This window comes from Chelonoidis abingdonii, chromosome 2, assembly GCF_003597395.2.
Source record: "Chelonoidis abingdonii isolate Lonesome George chromosome 2, CheloAbing_2.0, whole genome shotgun sequence".
Taxonomy (NCBI): domain Eukaryota; kingdom Metazoa; phylum Chordata; order Testudines; family Testudinidae; genus Chelonoidis; species Chelonoidis abingdonii.
Genome location: NC_133770.1, coordinates 81,016,416 through 81,032,563, shown reverse-complemented (window position 1 = coordinate 81,032,563; position 16,148 = coordinate 81,016,416). Strand labels below are relative to the sequence as shown.

The window sequence follows — 16,148 nt, the reverse complement described above, 5'->3', positions numbered from 1 at the left end:
TGTTTAGCTCATCTTCAAGTATCGTGATGCGTATCAAGTATATTAGTATTTTTTCCTATTCCTATTCCTTTTTGTTTTGCTATTGTAACCATTTTACAAGCTCCTTCCCTTTATGCTCTTTGTCCCTACCTAAACAATAATTAAATAAGGTGATGTATTTGTACATACTCACTTCTCAGAGTACAAATTCACTTTACAATTAAAGAGTGGCTATGCATGAATCATCTGAGGGTTTTTTCTAAATCTGAAGCTATCATTTTTGTTTTTTTAATTATGCAGGCTCAATTGTGGTTTTCAGTAAGGACAATAAAATGGATATTCTCTACAGAAAGGTCACAATTCTAATATTTTGGGGAGGGGGGCAGGCATTTTGTGAGGGCTCAGATGGCTAGGGAAAGAGCTCCTTTGAGGAATGGGGAGATTTTATTTGGTTTGTAATATTTTTGATGCCTAGTGATTAAGTATGTGGGGAAAATGTGTTGCTATTTTGGTTTTCTATTTATTTTTCTACTTTTAACAGATGGCAAGGGTCCCTGATGCCCAGAACATGCATTCTTGCACGTGTTTGTTTAAATCTGCATAAATACAGTGTATACATTACTTAATTCTGGAGCATGAAGAGAAGGGTCAGAAAAACAAAATACAAAACATTTTACTTAATAGCAGTACTGATTACAAAACATCAGGTCCACTTTATTAAAATAATCACCTAAACACAAACTTCATCCTCTATAATACTCCTCTTCTCAGGCCTCTAAATCATCCTTAATTCAATGTAAAACCTCTCAAAAAATCATTCAGTTTTCTCTGTTCATAGTGCAACCCTTCCCCCAAACCATCGTAATCTACTGGAATTATTTTCCTTCTCTAGCATTGCTGCTATAATATTTTGACTCCTTTAAAGATTTCCGTAACTTCCAATCTCTTGAAGGCTCTAGAGCAGGACACTAAACATTTCTTGGCATCTGACATTTCTAACAAATCAGCAGCATTCTGGGAGGAAGCCCACTGGAGAATCTCCTGATAGACAAGTGGAATCTTGGTCTGGACCAAATAGCCCTGTGTAAGATGCTGTTGAGCACCCACCACCTTACTTAGGTCACTGCTTTGGAGTCACCAAGAGTGGAATATATACATATGTATGAACAAACACTTGAAGAAGAAGTTATTTAAGAGTTTTTTTTATTGATGGTGTCATTCGAGATGTAGTCCATATATATGTGTTCCACGACCCACCCTTCTTCCCTTCTGCTTCAGAGTCCTATTGTACAGCTGAATTCTGTGGCAGAAAAATAAATGAGTTGTGGTTGGCTGCCACCACCATTTATGGTCTTGGAACAGGAGCATTAGGGCATTTGGGGTGCATGCGCAGACTCAGTAGATGCAGCTGTACAAAAGACTGATCTTGAGTGTATTGGATGCTCGCGCACCAGGAGTGGAATATTATATATAATACAACATCTAAATTTCCCAGAACTTTGGTTGCTGTATAGGTAATTTTTCTTGTTCAGTGGAATACAGTGTATGTATGAGATTTTTCTGAAGTAGACTTTTACCAATTGTATGGTAAAACTAAAAAGCATATATCTCCTAAACTTTTTCTTCAGATGTTTGTCCATACATATTGTGATGGGGCAAGGCCAGATGGCTACAGTAAAGTACTGAGGAACAGGTATGTTAGTCCCAGGCTAAACAAATCCCTAGTACCCTGGTAACCAAATGGCAGTTGCTCCAGATTAATCAAGGCACCTGGGCATTAAGAATCTTGTTAGAAGGCAGTGGAGATAGCTAATTGATTAAACATTGCATGCCAATCAGATGCTAATAGGGACTCTGTTAGAAAAGGGCTCATTCAGTAGCAGTGAGGAGCCATAGGACAGGCAAGCGCCATGTAGAGGCGCTGGGAGCAAAGGCCAAGGAGCTGAGACTGAGGGTGCGCTAGCTGGTGAGTTGAGGAATTATCAGACAATCAGCATTAGTTCGACGACACCGTGAAGGGAATGTCCTTGTGTGCAGATGAAGAAGCGGTGTTTGGGAGAGCATGGTATGTATCCCAGGGTTGTAGCTGTCGTGCAGCCTTTACATCGAGGCAATGACACTGCAATCTCACAGGCCTGTGGCTGGACACCGGGTAGAGTGGTGGCTGGGTTCCGCCAAACCCGCAAATTGATCAGACACAGGAGGAGTTGACCCAGACTGTGGGTTCCACCAGAGGGGAAGATCACTGAAGTGAGCAAATCCGCCAATAAGCGCAGGACCCACCAAGGTAAAGGAGGAACTTTGTCACAATATGTATATATTCCACTCTTGGTGACTCCCAAGCAGTGACCTAGATAAGGTGGTGGATGCTCAACATTTCTTGTATACTGTAAAACAGCTCTACCAAAAGAAGTGTCCGCTCTGGATGCTTCTGTTAAAGCATAATGTCTAGTAAAAAGATGTATTGCTAGGTGGCAGCTTTACAGATGTCAATTATGGGCATGCTTCTCAAAAAAAACAGCTGAGGCTGCCTGTGCCCTAATGGAATGAGCTTTAGTACAGTTTGGTGGATCTAATTTGATTAGTTCATAACAGAGTCTAAAATGCCCTGAAACCCACTAAGGTAATCTTTGAGTACAAATGGGGTAGTCTTTTAACCTCCCGGAAAGAACAAGAATAACCTAAGAGAGGACCAAAAATGTTTCATTTACTGATAGTAAAAGGCTACGGTTCTACGCACTTCAAGGGTACACAGCTTAGATCATTAGAATAGGGCTTCAGGAGAAAACAATGTAGGTAAAATGCAGGACATCATTTAAATAGAAACCGGCCACTACTTTTGACAGAAATTTGGACTGTGGCTGAAGAAATATCTTGTTAAAATGGAAAATAGTAGACAGGAGGTCATCCATAAGAGCCCCATGATTCCCACCCTCCTAGCTGATGTGATTCCCACAAGAAAGGAGGCTTTCACAGAGATAAGTAAGAAAGAACATGATGCCACGGGCTCAAATGGGGTATCCATGAGACCTGCCAAAATAAGACAAACATTTTCAACAAACCCCTAAGGAATCTGGACATAGTGGGATAAGGAAAGATGTTATACCTCATAAAGATTAGTGATAAGTGCTAGTAACTGTGAAGTGCACCCTGACAGACCTAACTGAAACTTTCAAAATTCTTTAATGCAAATAGACAAGAGTATTAGGATTGGCATCTCAAGAAGTTCATGGTATTCATACCAAGTCAAAAATGTTCTCCACTTAGTAGATCTTTTTTTGGTGAAGTTTTTTCTGCTGTTATTTAGAGTTCTCTGTATAGCAACTGAACATAACCTCTGTATCTCTGACATCCATTCAGAAACTAACCTGTTAGATGAAGGGTGACTTCAGTCTGGGATGCAGGTCTGAGGATAGTGGAAGAAGTATTGGAGGACAGCTCAACAAGCACATCAGCTCCAGATACCAGAATTGCCTCACCCAGGTGGGAGACATCAGAACAACTCTGGCTGCATTTTGTCTGATCTCTCCAGGTATACCCAGGAGCAAAAAAGTCAGTGAATAAGCATACAACAGTGCACAAGACCAAGGAATGAGGAACATATCCAATAGGGATCCTGGATTCTGTCCCACTCTGGAACAGAAAGTGTGACATTTCTAGTTCATGTCCATCACAAATAAAAGTGATGGATGATGCCATTTCTTGAAGATCAATTGAATCACTGAATTATCCACTCATGTTCCGATGAAAAATGCCTGCTCAGACTGTCTGCCAGAGTGATTTGCAGACCTGGAAAGTGAACTGCTATGAGTGTTATCAGATGTTGGATGCACCAATTCTATAACTAAACCACGTCCCTGCATAAAGGAGATGATAAACCTTCTCTCCCCCAACTCTGCTTATATAAAACATGGCAGTTGTCTCATCTATCATTATATGAATGGAGTGTTCTTGTACTAGACTTAAGAACTCCATGCAAACTTTGCGAACTTCTCTGAGTTACAGAACATTGTGTGCAAGTGTTTTCCCTGAGGAGTCCATTTGCCCTGTACCTGTAGTGAGCAAAGCCAGTAATAAAGCATTCACCAGTATCATCTTGGTTGGAAGAGGTGGGGAGAAAGTTGCTCTGTTGGTGGTCTTTCTGCCAACTCAGGGAGGAGGGAACATCCTCAAACCATCAGAGCCATATCTAGGTTCTTTGCTCAGAATGTTGAGATTTCAGCCAGCCTTGCATGCAGCATAAGTGCCTTCTGGCATGACAAAAGTTTAGGATGCCATATGACCCAGCAGATGGAACTAGTTCTTATTGTTGTTCAAGGTTTTGTCTGAAGCTAGGAGATGAGCAGTCTCAAACCTGCCCTGAGGAGACTATGTTCTGGTCATCCTGGAGTTTAGAATGGCCCCTAAATATCTATCCACTGTGTTGATAACAAAACAGACTTTTCTCTGACCTTTAGGCCAAGCAACATAAATTATTGAAGAATAATTTGGATGGAGTTCTGTACCTTCTCACCAAGTAAACGGTCAGTATCCAGCTCTTGATCATCCCATCAAAAGGACTGTTTGCTAGAAGATGCTGACTGAGAGGCCAAGGTAGGTGCCAAAAAGGACACTCTCTTTTCGAGTTATTAATTTCTAGGCAGTTATGCAGGTCTTCCAAAGTTGAAAGTGCATGAAGTATTTCTCTGCCTTAAGTAAGTGTGGGTTCTGTGTTTTCTTTATCTGCAGGCATATACACTCCCAGAGAGCACAATGTGATATAAGAATCCTTCAAGGAATGAAGGGCAACATTTTCTACACCAGATTAATTCCATTCCTCAAACAGAAGATCCTCCACTGCAGAGCGTACTTCTCTCAAGATCCCAGAACTCTAGAGCCAAATAGAGCACCTCATTACCACTGATGTTGCCATCATGAGGGGATATATGCAAAGCACCCAGTGCCACCTGCAGGGATGTTCTTGCCACCAACGGCACTTCAGTAATTAGGGACCTTAACTACTCTCTATGCGCCTGTGGTAATTTTTTAATAAAGGTTGTAAACTTAATTATAATAAAGGAAATCACATAAAGCAAGCATGACTTGATAGTTTGGAATTTCAAAGTACAAGCTCATACACAATAATTCTTATTACCAAATAGACTGAAATACTTCGTTCCTTTTCAGATCAGGTCATTTTAGATAGGCACTATTTTTCTTGTTTGCAGCAGCCACAACTAGAGAGCTCAGAACCAGATGAGAATTCCACTCTCCAAGAGGGTACATAATACCTCATCTGGGGGGAACATGAGCCATTATAGCAGGGATAAGGGAGACAAGAGAGAACAGAGGAGAAATCAAATCAATATCTTAGATTTCCATATACTAATGCAAGAAGTATGGGGAATAAGCAGGAAGAACTAGAAATACTAATTAATAAACACAACTGTGACATTGTTGACATCACAGCGACATGGTACTATAATACACAATTGGAATATTGTTATAGAAGGATACAGCTTGCTCAGGAAGGACAAACAGGGAAAAAAGATGTATACAGTTGAACTGAGGTTGAGATGGAAATAGAAGACAGGCTTGTTGAAATCTCTGTGTAAGGATAAAAGGGGTAAAAAATAAGGGTGATGTCATGGTAGAGGTCTACTATAGACCGCCTAACCAGGCAGAAGAGGTGGATGAGGCTTTTTTTAAACAACTAACAAAATCATCCAAAGCACAAGACTTAGTGGTGATGGGGGACTTCAACTACCCACACATCAGCTGGGAAAATAACACAGCAGGACTCACATTATCCAACACGTTATTGGAATGTACTGGAGACTATTATTTTATTTCAGAGATGGAGAAAACTACTAGGGGAGAGGCTGTGTAAGAAAGATAGGAAGTATGGCAAGAGACAACCCTGGCTTAACCAGGAAATCATCAATTATCTGAAACTCAAAAGACTCCTACAAAAAGTGGATAATTGGTCAAATTACAAAGGATAAATATAAACAAACAACATAAGCATGTGGGATTAAAATTACAAAGCTCAAGGCACAAAGAAAAATTAAACTAGCTAGAGACATAAAGAGTAACAAGAAAACATTCTATAACTACATTAGAAACAAGAGGAAGATAAAGGACAGGTTAGGCCCATTACTCAACAAGAGGGGAAAAACAATAATAGAAAATGTGAAAATGGCAGAAGTGCTAAAAGACTTTTTTATCTCAGTTTTCACCAAAAAGTTTAGTAGCAATTGGACATCTGACATAGTGAACACCAGTGAAAATGAGGTCAGATCTGAGGCTAAAATAGGAACAAAACAAGTTAAAAAATATATAGACAAGTTAGATGTCTTCAAGTCGACAGGGTCACATAAAATACAACCCAGAATACTCAAGGAGCTGACTGAGGAGATATCTGAGCCTCTGGAGATTATCTTCAAAAAGTGATGGAAGATGGGAGAGATTCCAAAGGACTGAAAAGGGGCAAATATAGTGCAAATATATATGAAGGGGCTAAGGACAACCTGGGGAATTATAGGCCACACACTTTAACTTCAGTACCTGGAAAGATAATGGAGCAAATAATTAAGCAATCAATTTGCAAACACCTAGAAGATAAGAAGGTGATAAGAAACAGTTGGCATGGATTAGTTAAGAACAAATCATGTCAAACCAAACTAATAGCTTTTTTTGAAGGGTAACAAGGCTTGCGGAGGAGGAGGTGGGGGGCAGCAGTAGATGTGGTATATCTTGACTTTAGTAAGGCTTTTGATAGTCCTGCATGACCTTCTCATAAACAAACTATGGGAAATACAACCCAGCTGGAGCTACTATAAGGTGGATGCATAACTGGTTGGAAAACCATTCCCAGAGAGTAGTTATCAGTGGTCCACAGTCAAGCTAAAAGAGTGGGGTCCCACAGGGATTGATCTTGGGCCCGCTTCTGTTCAATAATGTTCATCAATGATTTAGATAATGGCAGAGAGAGTACACCTATAAAGTCTGCGGACAATACCAACCTGGGAGGGGTTGCAAGTGCTTTGGAGGATAGGATTAAAATTCAAAATGATCTGGACAGACTAGAGAAATGGTTTGGTCTGAAGACAACAGGATGAAATTCAATAAAGACAAATGCAAATCAACTGCACACACAGATAATTGGAAATGACTTCCTAGGAAGGAATACTGCAGAAAGGGATCTGGGGGTCGTAGTGGATCACGAGCTACATATGAGTCAACATTGTAACACTGTTGCAAAAAAAGCAAACATCATTCTGGGATGTATTAGCAGCAGCGTTGTAAGCAAGACACACTGATTCTTCTGCACTGATACGGCCTCAAGTGTCCAGTTCTGGGTGTAACATTTCAGGAAAGATGTGTACAAATGGACAAAAAAGTCCAGAGGAGAGCAACAAAAGGTCTAGAAAACATGACCTATAAGAGAAGATTGAAAAAATTGCGTTTGTTTAGTCTGGGGAACAGAAGACTGAGGAGGGGACATGATAACAGCTTTCAGGTACATAAGAAGTTGTTACAAGGAGGAGGGAGAAAAATTGTTCTTGTTAATGGAGCCTTAGGCTGAACATTAGGAAAAACTTCGTGTCAGGATAGTTAAGTACTGGAATAAATTGCCTAGAGAGGTTGTGGAACCTCTTCCATTGTAGGTTTTTAAGAGCAGGTTAGACAAACATCTATCATGGATGGTCTAGATAATACTTAGTCCTCCCATGAGTTCAGGGGACTAGACTAGAAGATCTCTCAAAGTCCCTTCCAGTCCTACGATTTTGTGACACCTCATATGCCCATCAAGAACTAGAACTGTTGCCTCGCAAGAGGGGTAGTATTTGAATCCAAGTGACTTTCTATGTGACTTCCTAAAAAGTCCAGGTACCAGAGGAAGTCTGGTGGGGAACGTATGCAAGGGAAGGAAGAATTAACAAGACTTCCCAAAAACTAATTATAATTTATCATAAAATGGAAAGGTGCCAATGGTCAACTAACTAAAAAACACTAATATATAATTGATTCCAAAAATCATTAACAAAGGGAGAGACACTGGGAGGTCCTTCTCAAGCCACACAGGGGATGAGAAAGAACCAAATGGCAACTGGTCCTGCACTGTCCTTTATACCATTGGTACAGGAGCACAAGGGAACTCAGGGAACATGAGTGGATCCAATGGACACTTCTGGCCAAAAGTCTTAAGTGTGGGAGGCAAATGCACACTAAGACTGGAATGAAAATGTATATATATGATCAAGCACTCAAAGAAGTCGTCCTGATAACATATCCTTGTCCCAGGGTGCAGATCCCATCAATAGACTGGTGCCTCCTCCTGGTCATGCTGGAGATTAGCTCAAGGCCAACACCCACAACCACGGTCTGCACACCAGCACTTGGTCTCTGCTCCTGCCTACGGCTCCTCTCTCAGCTTCCCAAACCGCAGGGTCTTCTTCTTGACTCAGCCCTTTGGCTAGGTCATCGTCTGTGCTTCCCCCTTTCGGGGGGAAGGTATCACTATCCAACAGTTCAGACACTTCCCAGCGGCAAGTGGGGATGGGGAGAGAAGAGTGAGACCCAGGGCAACTCACTACTCTGATCCCACCCCAGGAACCCTGTATCTAGCAGCCTCTCCTTAACAACTCACCAGTGCTGCTTCAATTCCATGGGCCACTTTCCCACGGCCCCACTACCTTCTTCGCCCTTTTCTCAGGGCCTCAAGCTTGCAAGTCCCAGCAGCCAGCCAGAAGCTCTCTCTCTAGCTCCCCTGATCTGTGGTAGCAGCTACCCTGTCCAAGGTGCTAGCCCTCCTTGGGCTTCCTGCAGCACCTCACAGCATCTGGCCCTACAGCTCTTTTTATATGGGCATGCTGGGCCCTGACTGGAGAGCGGTTGCAAGGAGCAGCCAATTGGCTGCTCCCTGTACAGCCTCCCTAGGCTGCTTTTAACTCCTTCTCTGACACTGTGGGGTGGATGCTCCTACACAACTAAACTGTGGATTTGTCCAAACAGTTTTCTTTATGTACACAGCAGTAAGTTTAGGAAATGCCTTCCTCACTAGGAAATGCGTTTATATACATTTATTCTAAATGTTTGGACTTCTTATTTTCTCATCTAAAGAAAAGTAGAAAGAAAAAATAGACATGTCTTACCCCATGATGTTAAGAATTCTGCAGCATAACGGTAGACGCGGTTCATCATTTCAATCACAATAGCATAGATTATGCTGGGCAAAAATAGCATTAATTTGCTAAAATAAGACTCATTCTCCTCATGAAAATCCAGAGCCCAAGTCTCCAACTCAAAGTAAATCATCATGACATACAGTGAGAAATAGAGGCAAAGGCACACAAATGGCAAGGACACCAGATAAATTCGTATCTGTCTTTTAATACTTGAGTATACCGGCTCCTCCTTGCCAGTGACAGGATTGATTCCCAAAACACCATGAAATCCTGGCCTCGGTTCCTCAAACTGCTGTTTCATCAACAGTGTCCCCCATCTGTAAGTCATAATAGCACAGCAGCGCTTCCAAACTTCAAGGATCACTGTAGACCAAAGCAGATTGAATGAGGCAAACATCACATACTTGTCATAGTCTTCCCATGCAAACACATAGTAAGGAATCCCAATGAGAGCCATAGGAACCAAAGCAAATGTGAAGTATTCCAAGAAGCCAAAATACAGAGCAATCATTTCACCAAAATAGCAACGGATTTGATCTGTGGAGAGAGAAAAAAAAACCTAAGCCAAGGCAAAGGGGAAAACACCAAAAGAACTTATTTTTCAAAGCACACAAGGCTTTTTAAAATATTCTGAGACAGAAGTACTAAAATCTTCCAACAGGAACTGCATTATCTTATAAAGACACAAAAGAGTTATCTGACTGGCACACTAAAAGAAGGAGTGAACATTAGGTTCCCATGTCATACTGGCTGCACTGAAGACAAGATTTACTTTCAGATATGACCACTAAGTAAACAACTTATCCATTTCACCAAACCATCAGAGGGTTTGTCTACACTACCCGCGTGATTGGTGGGCAGTGATCAATCCAGTAGGGGTCGATTTATTGCATCGAGTATAGGTGCGATAAATCGACCGTTGAGCACTTTCCCGTTGACTCTAGTACTCCACCAGAATGAGAAGCGCAAGCAGAGTCGACGGGAGAGCATCAGCTGTCGACTTACCCCAGTGAAGACACCGCAGTAAGTAGATCTAAGTATGTCCACTTCAGCTACGCAACTCACGCAGCTGAAGTTGCATATCTTAGATCGACCCTGAGTGGTAGTGTAGACAAGCCCTTATTTGATTATGTTAAATAATTCCCAACATAGATCTCAATGTAATATGAAATGAAGTTTCAGATTAAGACAATGGCCCAAATTTCAGTTTCCTAAACAGAGAAAACCAGTATCATTACTTCTCTGTAATTCTTATCACACCTCCAAAACTACCAAAAGTACATTTGAAAAAAAAAAATAGTAGGAAAACCGTAACTACAGCTTATCTCAGCATCTACAACTATAGCATTAAATATCTAGTAGAAACAAAATGCTATCATCAATTAAAGCATTACTGATTGCAAAACACTGTGTTATTACAAAATTAAGATTGAAGAGTTAGGCATTCAAAAGAAATGCCAAAATTACGGCTAATGCAGACTTTTAGCAGAGCCTCTGCTTACATGTATTAAAATATTGTCTTTATGAAATGACATTTTGACAGAGTGATTGCTGACCAGAGTCTAATGTGTGTGTGTGGTGGGGGAGTTTGCTGGAGTTTAGTGGGGAGCAAGACTTGGAATCTATAAAGCTTGCCTCAGCTTTGCAACAGCCTGTTAGCCTTGGACTGAGGTTATCCTAGAAGCCTGCCCAGCTGGAAAGATTTGCTCCAGCCCTGAAAAAGACTGAAAAAGCTTAGCCTAGGCAGAGGCCTGCTGCAGCTATGAAAGACTGAGCTTAACGTGGAAAGATCACTGAGAACCACCCAGCCCAAAAGATGTTCTTTAGCTTGGGCAAAGACTTGTTCTAACTATGTGGATTTTTTTTATTTTAGTTGAGAGATTAAATGTTCTGAAGCAATCATGGGAATTTCTATCATTTAAGTTTCTTCAGTTCCTGAGGGACCTTGTTAAGCTTACACACAGTTAACTACTCAAAAGTACAATAAAAATGCTGAATTTAAAGAATGGATATCCAATCTTCCATGACCCCATGTATTTGCATGTATACATTACAATTTAATCTTTTATTATATTAGCATATAATTTCTCAAATATCAAACATTTTTTCTACAATCTTAGATATAAATGTAGCATCTTCTATTTTGTAGTATTCTGTGTATGCCAGAAAAACAAAGTCCATGACAAAGCTTTGTCTCATACAATTCACACCTTATAACTATAGTATCCAACTGAAAGAGCATTTTTTTCCTTCTCAGTACAATATGTAGTTATGTTTCCATGTATGTATAAATAGTATTATGCATCCATCACTTAAAAGATTGGTAAGGAATGCTAAGTAATGCCTGAAGTACAATTTTCAAACCCTCATAACTGGGTGCTCATATACCACTGTGATGGGCATGATTAAAAAATCAGAATAGAACAGCAATCAAAAACAGTTTTCACCAGAACCGATTTTAACTTTCTCTCCTCAGCTACACTGGCACTAGAGCTGTTAAAAATACACTTGTAAGAATTACTTTTTATGATGAAGAAAATGTTTTTCCCCCAACATTCTCCTCATACTCAAAGATGGTTGAACTGTTATTGCTCAAACTGAGCTATAATTAATTACGGCATTTCCTGACTTTTGAGTGTTTTAACTGTGTAACTTTAACACTGCATTAAATATATTCTTTCCTACATTTAATTTTCCAAGTTTTTTTCCCCCGAGGTGGGTGGGAGGGTGTTAAAGAGGGATACAAACCAGAAGACCTTGTGTTACCAGTGGGTTCAATCTCCAAAGTCTTGGCTAATGGACTTGGAAGTTCATTAACCCAAAGAAAATCACACTTTCATAACTTCCCTTAACCTGCTGCCATGCAACACCAATTATCCAAAAGTTTCAGGGAAATAGTTTAGATAAAGTGAGTCAGCAGGATCGGAAGTCTGTACTCAGAGACAGCTCTCTTGATTAGAAAAGGACAACTAGCTTCTCAAAAGCTCACCACCACTGGAGCCACTTCTGATTTCAAGACATTTTATTTTTTTCAGTGAAATAAGTGCTAACATACCCAAAGGTTGATAACTAATTTTAACCTGGCCATACCAGGTGTACCGGAGCTTCTTCAATTCTTCTGTATCATGAAGTGGGAAAATCTGAAGTAGGATACCACTGGTCATCAATCTTCTCACTGAAAGAAAATAGGGAAAGCTATGCTTACATGGCTCCTGTAAGGTCATAGTACAGTTACCATGCTTGCATTGGGTTACATTATAACTAGTAAGCCTAAAAAAGTTTGAAAAAACAACTAATTTGCTACTTAAATCCTTATAATAAACATAATGTGTGCATTTAAAAGTTCTTATATATTAATATAACATTATATAATATAGAAGGTGCATAATTGGTTAACGTCCCGACAAAGACCCGGACTTAAATGTTATCTCTAAGAGAAACTTGATAGTCCATCTCATCATACAAACTACTCCACAGGTTGGCAGTTTCTATGGCTTCAACAGCAGGTGGTGTAGCAGGTCAGAACTGAAATGCAGTCATACACCCTTGTGGGGAAGCTTTAACAGCACCTGCCATTGTGCCTGGTTCTAGCTGATGAACTTATTGTTATTTTCATGAGCACCAAAAATTATTAATATTTTTTAAAAATTAAGACTATCAAAACAAACTAAAAGAAATAGTTGGGGGGGTTAACTATTATTCCATTGCTTGTGGGAAATTTCCTCTTAAATTGCAAAGTAGCCAAATACAAATGCTCTCTTCATTATAGAAAAAATCTCATATTATGATATCATAAATTTGTATTCAATTTTGATGACAGAAAGCAAGTACTATTTATGCTATGTGCACATCAATATAAGGTGCTCAGGGGGTTGGAATTTTAGAATGAGACTGTGAAAATGGATTTAAAGGCAAATAACTCTTCCATCGACCTAGCTACTGCCTCTCTGAGAGGTTGATTACCTACATTGATGGAAAAACTCATTCTATCAATGGAGGAAGCGTCTAAACTATAGCACTACAGCATCACAGCTGTGTCACTGTGGTGTAGACATACCCTCAGACTCACCTCTGATATTTGCAACTAAACTTTCTATACACATTTCTTGAGCTATTAAAAGACACAAATCTTTCTATTCTGTAGACATTAACATTGAAATATAAAAACAAACTCTAATGATCCACAGATATTAAAAGATATGGTACATTTCTTTAGCAAACAACTTATGTGCCAATGGGCTAGTTCCAGCTTTCCTAAAAATAGTACGCTCTTATTGCTCCCTTACCCCATAAAATAGAAGAGCTCCCAAGTCAGAGGAAAAATGATCTACCAAAGATGATTTAAAGAGTTACAGATGAAACCAAACTTCCTTTCTCAGTAATGTGGTACTAGTGGTCTGATACTATTACTTTTTCTGATACTTTCATAAGGAAACAAACCAAACACATCATTATCAAAAGTGAACCACAGCAAATAAGATGCTTTAGCACACAATCCTTCCAAAGCAACAACATATAACATCTATTCCCTGGATAATTAATATAGTTCACATTGTTTGTAATTTGCTAACAAAAACAAAGTTACAAGTTGTCATCTTTTACACATAGAGCATGAGTATTTTTTCGTAAATGGTGAGTAAATTAATTAATGTAAATAGATGCTATTCAAGCTGCACCTGCTAAGTTTCCCACTAGTGTGCTTTGTGATGGTTCTTGTGGCACACAAGACTGAAACATGCCATAGTGGCTGGGTGTTAGCTTCCCAATACTAGCAGCCTTTCAGTCACTCAAGCACTCTCCTCTGGGCTATGGCAGCCCTATCTTTGCCTTGCAGGTTAACAATAGATGCACCCCCCATCCCTGAATCTCTTTGAATTGTTCCCCTGTGATATCCTACCCGACACTGGCTACTCAGAGAAATCTCAGATCCTCTGCCCCCAAAGGACCAGTGTACCCCAATAAGCAGTTTTACCTTAAATCACTGCTCCTGTAAAATTGCACAGCACTTGTGAGCACTTATAATAAAACAAACATAGCTCTCCATTCTTTCTTAAATAAACCTAACTAGAAAGGGTGGTGGAAACAAACGTTATAATACAAAACAAAATCATAAAACTTGAACATGGGTCTACACTTATTACTAGTTAAGTTTCTACTTAATAAAGTAGGTTTCCCCCCAAAGTTCAGTACGCGGCAGAGATGGCTGGCTACATAGGAACCAGGATCCAATTTTTCCTGAGATCATCCCTGCTTTCCAAGACATCTCCTCAGTGAAAGGATACAGAGTACCTTTTCTGACTCTCTGTTATACTGAAAGAGTATTCTGTCTTTACTCATAGGTAGGGTGATTCTCTGTTGCAATGAGAAGCCCTCCAAGCGGCCTAGACTGGTTGCGGAGAAGCAGCCAATGAGAGAGTCTGCAGAGAGCAGCCAATCAGGGCCCAGCAGGGCGATATAAAAGGAGCTACAGAACAGAGTAGTAGTCAGTTGCTGCCTGAAGCTGGATGAGAGAGGACTGCATTCCTAGCTGGCTGAAAGAGCAGCAGGACCACGGACAGCTCAGTGTGATTGAGAACCTGAGAAGGAAAGGTGCTCCTGGTTGGCTGCCGGGACTGAGTCCAAGATAGTTGCCAGCAGGGACTGGGGGACACAAAAAGGAGCTCCTGGCTGGCTGCTGGGACTAAGTAAGGACCAAGCCAAGGGAGGGCCATAAGGAGACAGTGTTTCCAGGGAGGATGCCCTGGGGGTCCAGCCCCATACTAGAGCCAGGATAAGTTAAAGACTGTACATCTCAGAAGGAGGATGTTCTGTTTCACATACAATGTGTATGACTCAGCCAAAAACCACCTGAGAAATCACTGACAGGGTTCACCATAATCTGAAAGACTGCAGACATACCTGACCAGAAGGTGGCACTTGCAAGAGGTGGATGCCACCCTGTTACAAATCCATTATGCTTTGCAGATATTTGGGAAAATTTAACATTTCTGCATGCAGATCCTCAAAAGGCAAGAATTCGTCTCACTACATATATATCTTCAATATGCTTTTAAATTCTATTTATTGTAATACTCAAATTTTTGGTAATAAGGTTTGCATATTAAACTAAAAAGATTAAAGAATCTAATCACTAAATTGATTAGAAATGTGAATAATTAAAAATTTGCTTCCCAACTATCATCCAGCATTTATCCATCCATTTATCTTTTCAGAAGACCACTAGTTGAAGTTTATTAAAAAAAAACAAAAAAACACCACCCTTCATTTCTTTACACTACTCCAATTCTTAAAGATGAAGAAAAATAAAAAAAGATACAGTGGAGTAGTACTGGAGTCCTTTTAACTTTTGAAGGATTACTCATGGCTACAGGAAGTTGTGAACATCCCCTTTATCTTACATATTCACGATGAGCAATATGTTTCAAATATTAGCCAAAGCAATCAATGAAGGATACCATAAACTAAATCACTTACTAATTGATTTTCCTGGATACAGCTTTGCCTGTGGGTACCCAGGAATCATTCTTTCATCTTTGGCTCTCAAATTTTCAAGTTCGTGCTTGATAATGTACTGACTCTCTGCCATTGTAAGGAAATTGTGACTGTCCTCTAAATAAGAAAAAAAAATGGTTCATAATACCCTTTCCTTAGCATACCAAAAAAATCTAATGGAGATAATTGCTTAGAACACTAGGGACAAAACAGGCACTAATGACTAACAAGTTCAGAAAAGAAATGCTGTACACCAATATTATTCAATAACACATTTGTGAGAGAAAACTCCTGCCTCCTAAAAGCCTTCAATGATAAGAAACACATTTCAGCTACTGCATATTTAATCTATCTATATGACTTGAGAACGTTAAAAGGGAGAATATTACCCACTTGCAATTATGCTTCTCTGAAGATATAATTCTGACAATGTCTCACTCCCAGGTTTTAACACCATAACAAAAGATCAGGCAGGACTTCTCAGCTCTTACAGAATTTTGACTTCTG

At 39.9% G+C, this 16,148-nt stretch overlaps 1 protein-coding gene across 3 annotated transcripts in view; it reads right to left on the bottom strand.

Annotated features, from left to right (window-relative positions):
* Positions 1-16,148, bottom strand: part of ANO10 (anoctamin 10) — a 284,686-nt gene that overhangs the window by 235,135 nt on the left and 33,403 nt on the right. For all 3 annotated transcript variants that reach the window (XM_032784131.2, XM_032784130.2, XM_032784132.2), the window contains exons 4-6: positions 15,624-15,758; positions 12,205-12,324; positions 9,117-9,686 (exon numbers count right to left, since the gene is read on the bottom strand). In XM_032784131.2, coding sequence (XP_032640022.1) covers positions 9,117-9,686; positions 12,205-12,324; positions 15,624-15,758 — 825 coding nt within the window. The remainder of the gene's footprint in view (positions 1-9,116; positions 9,687-12,204; positions 12,325-15,623; positions 15,759-16,148) is intronic.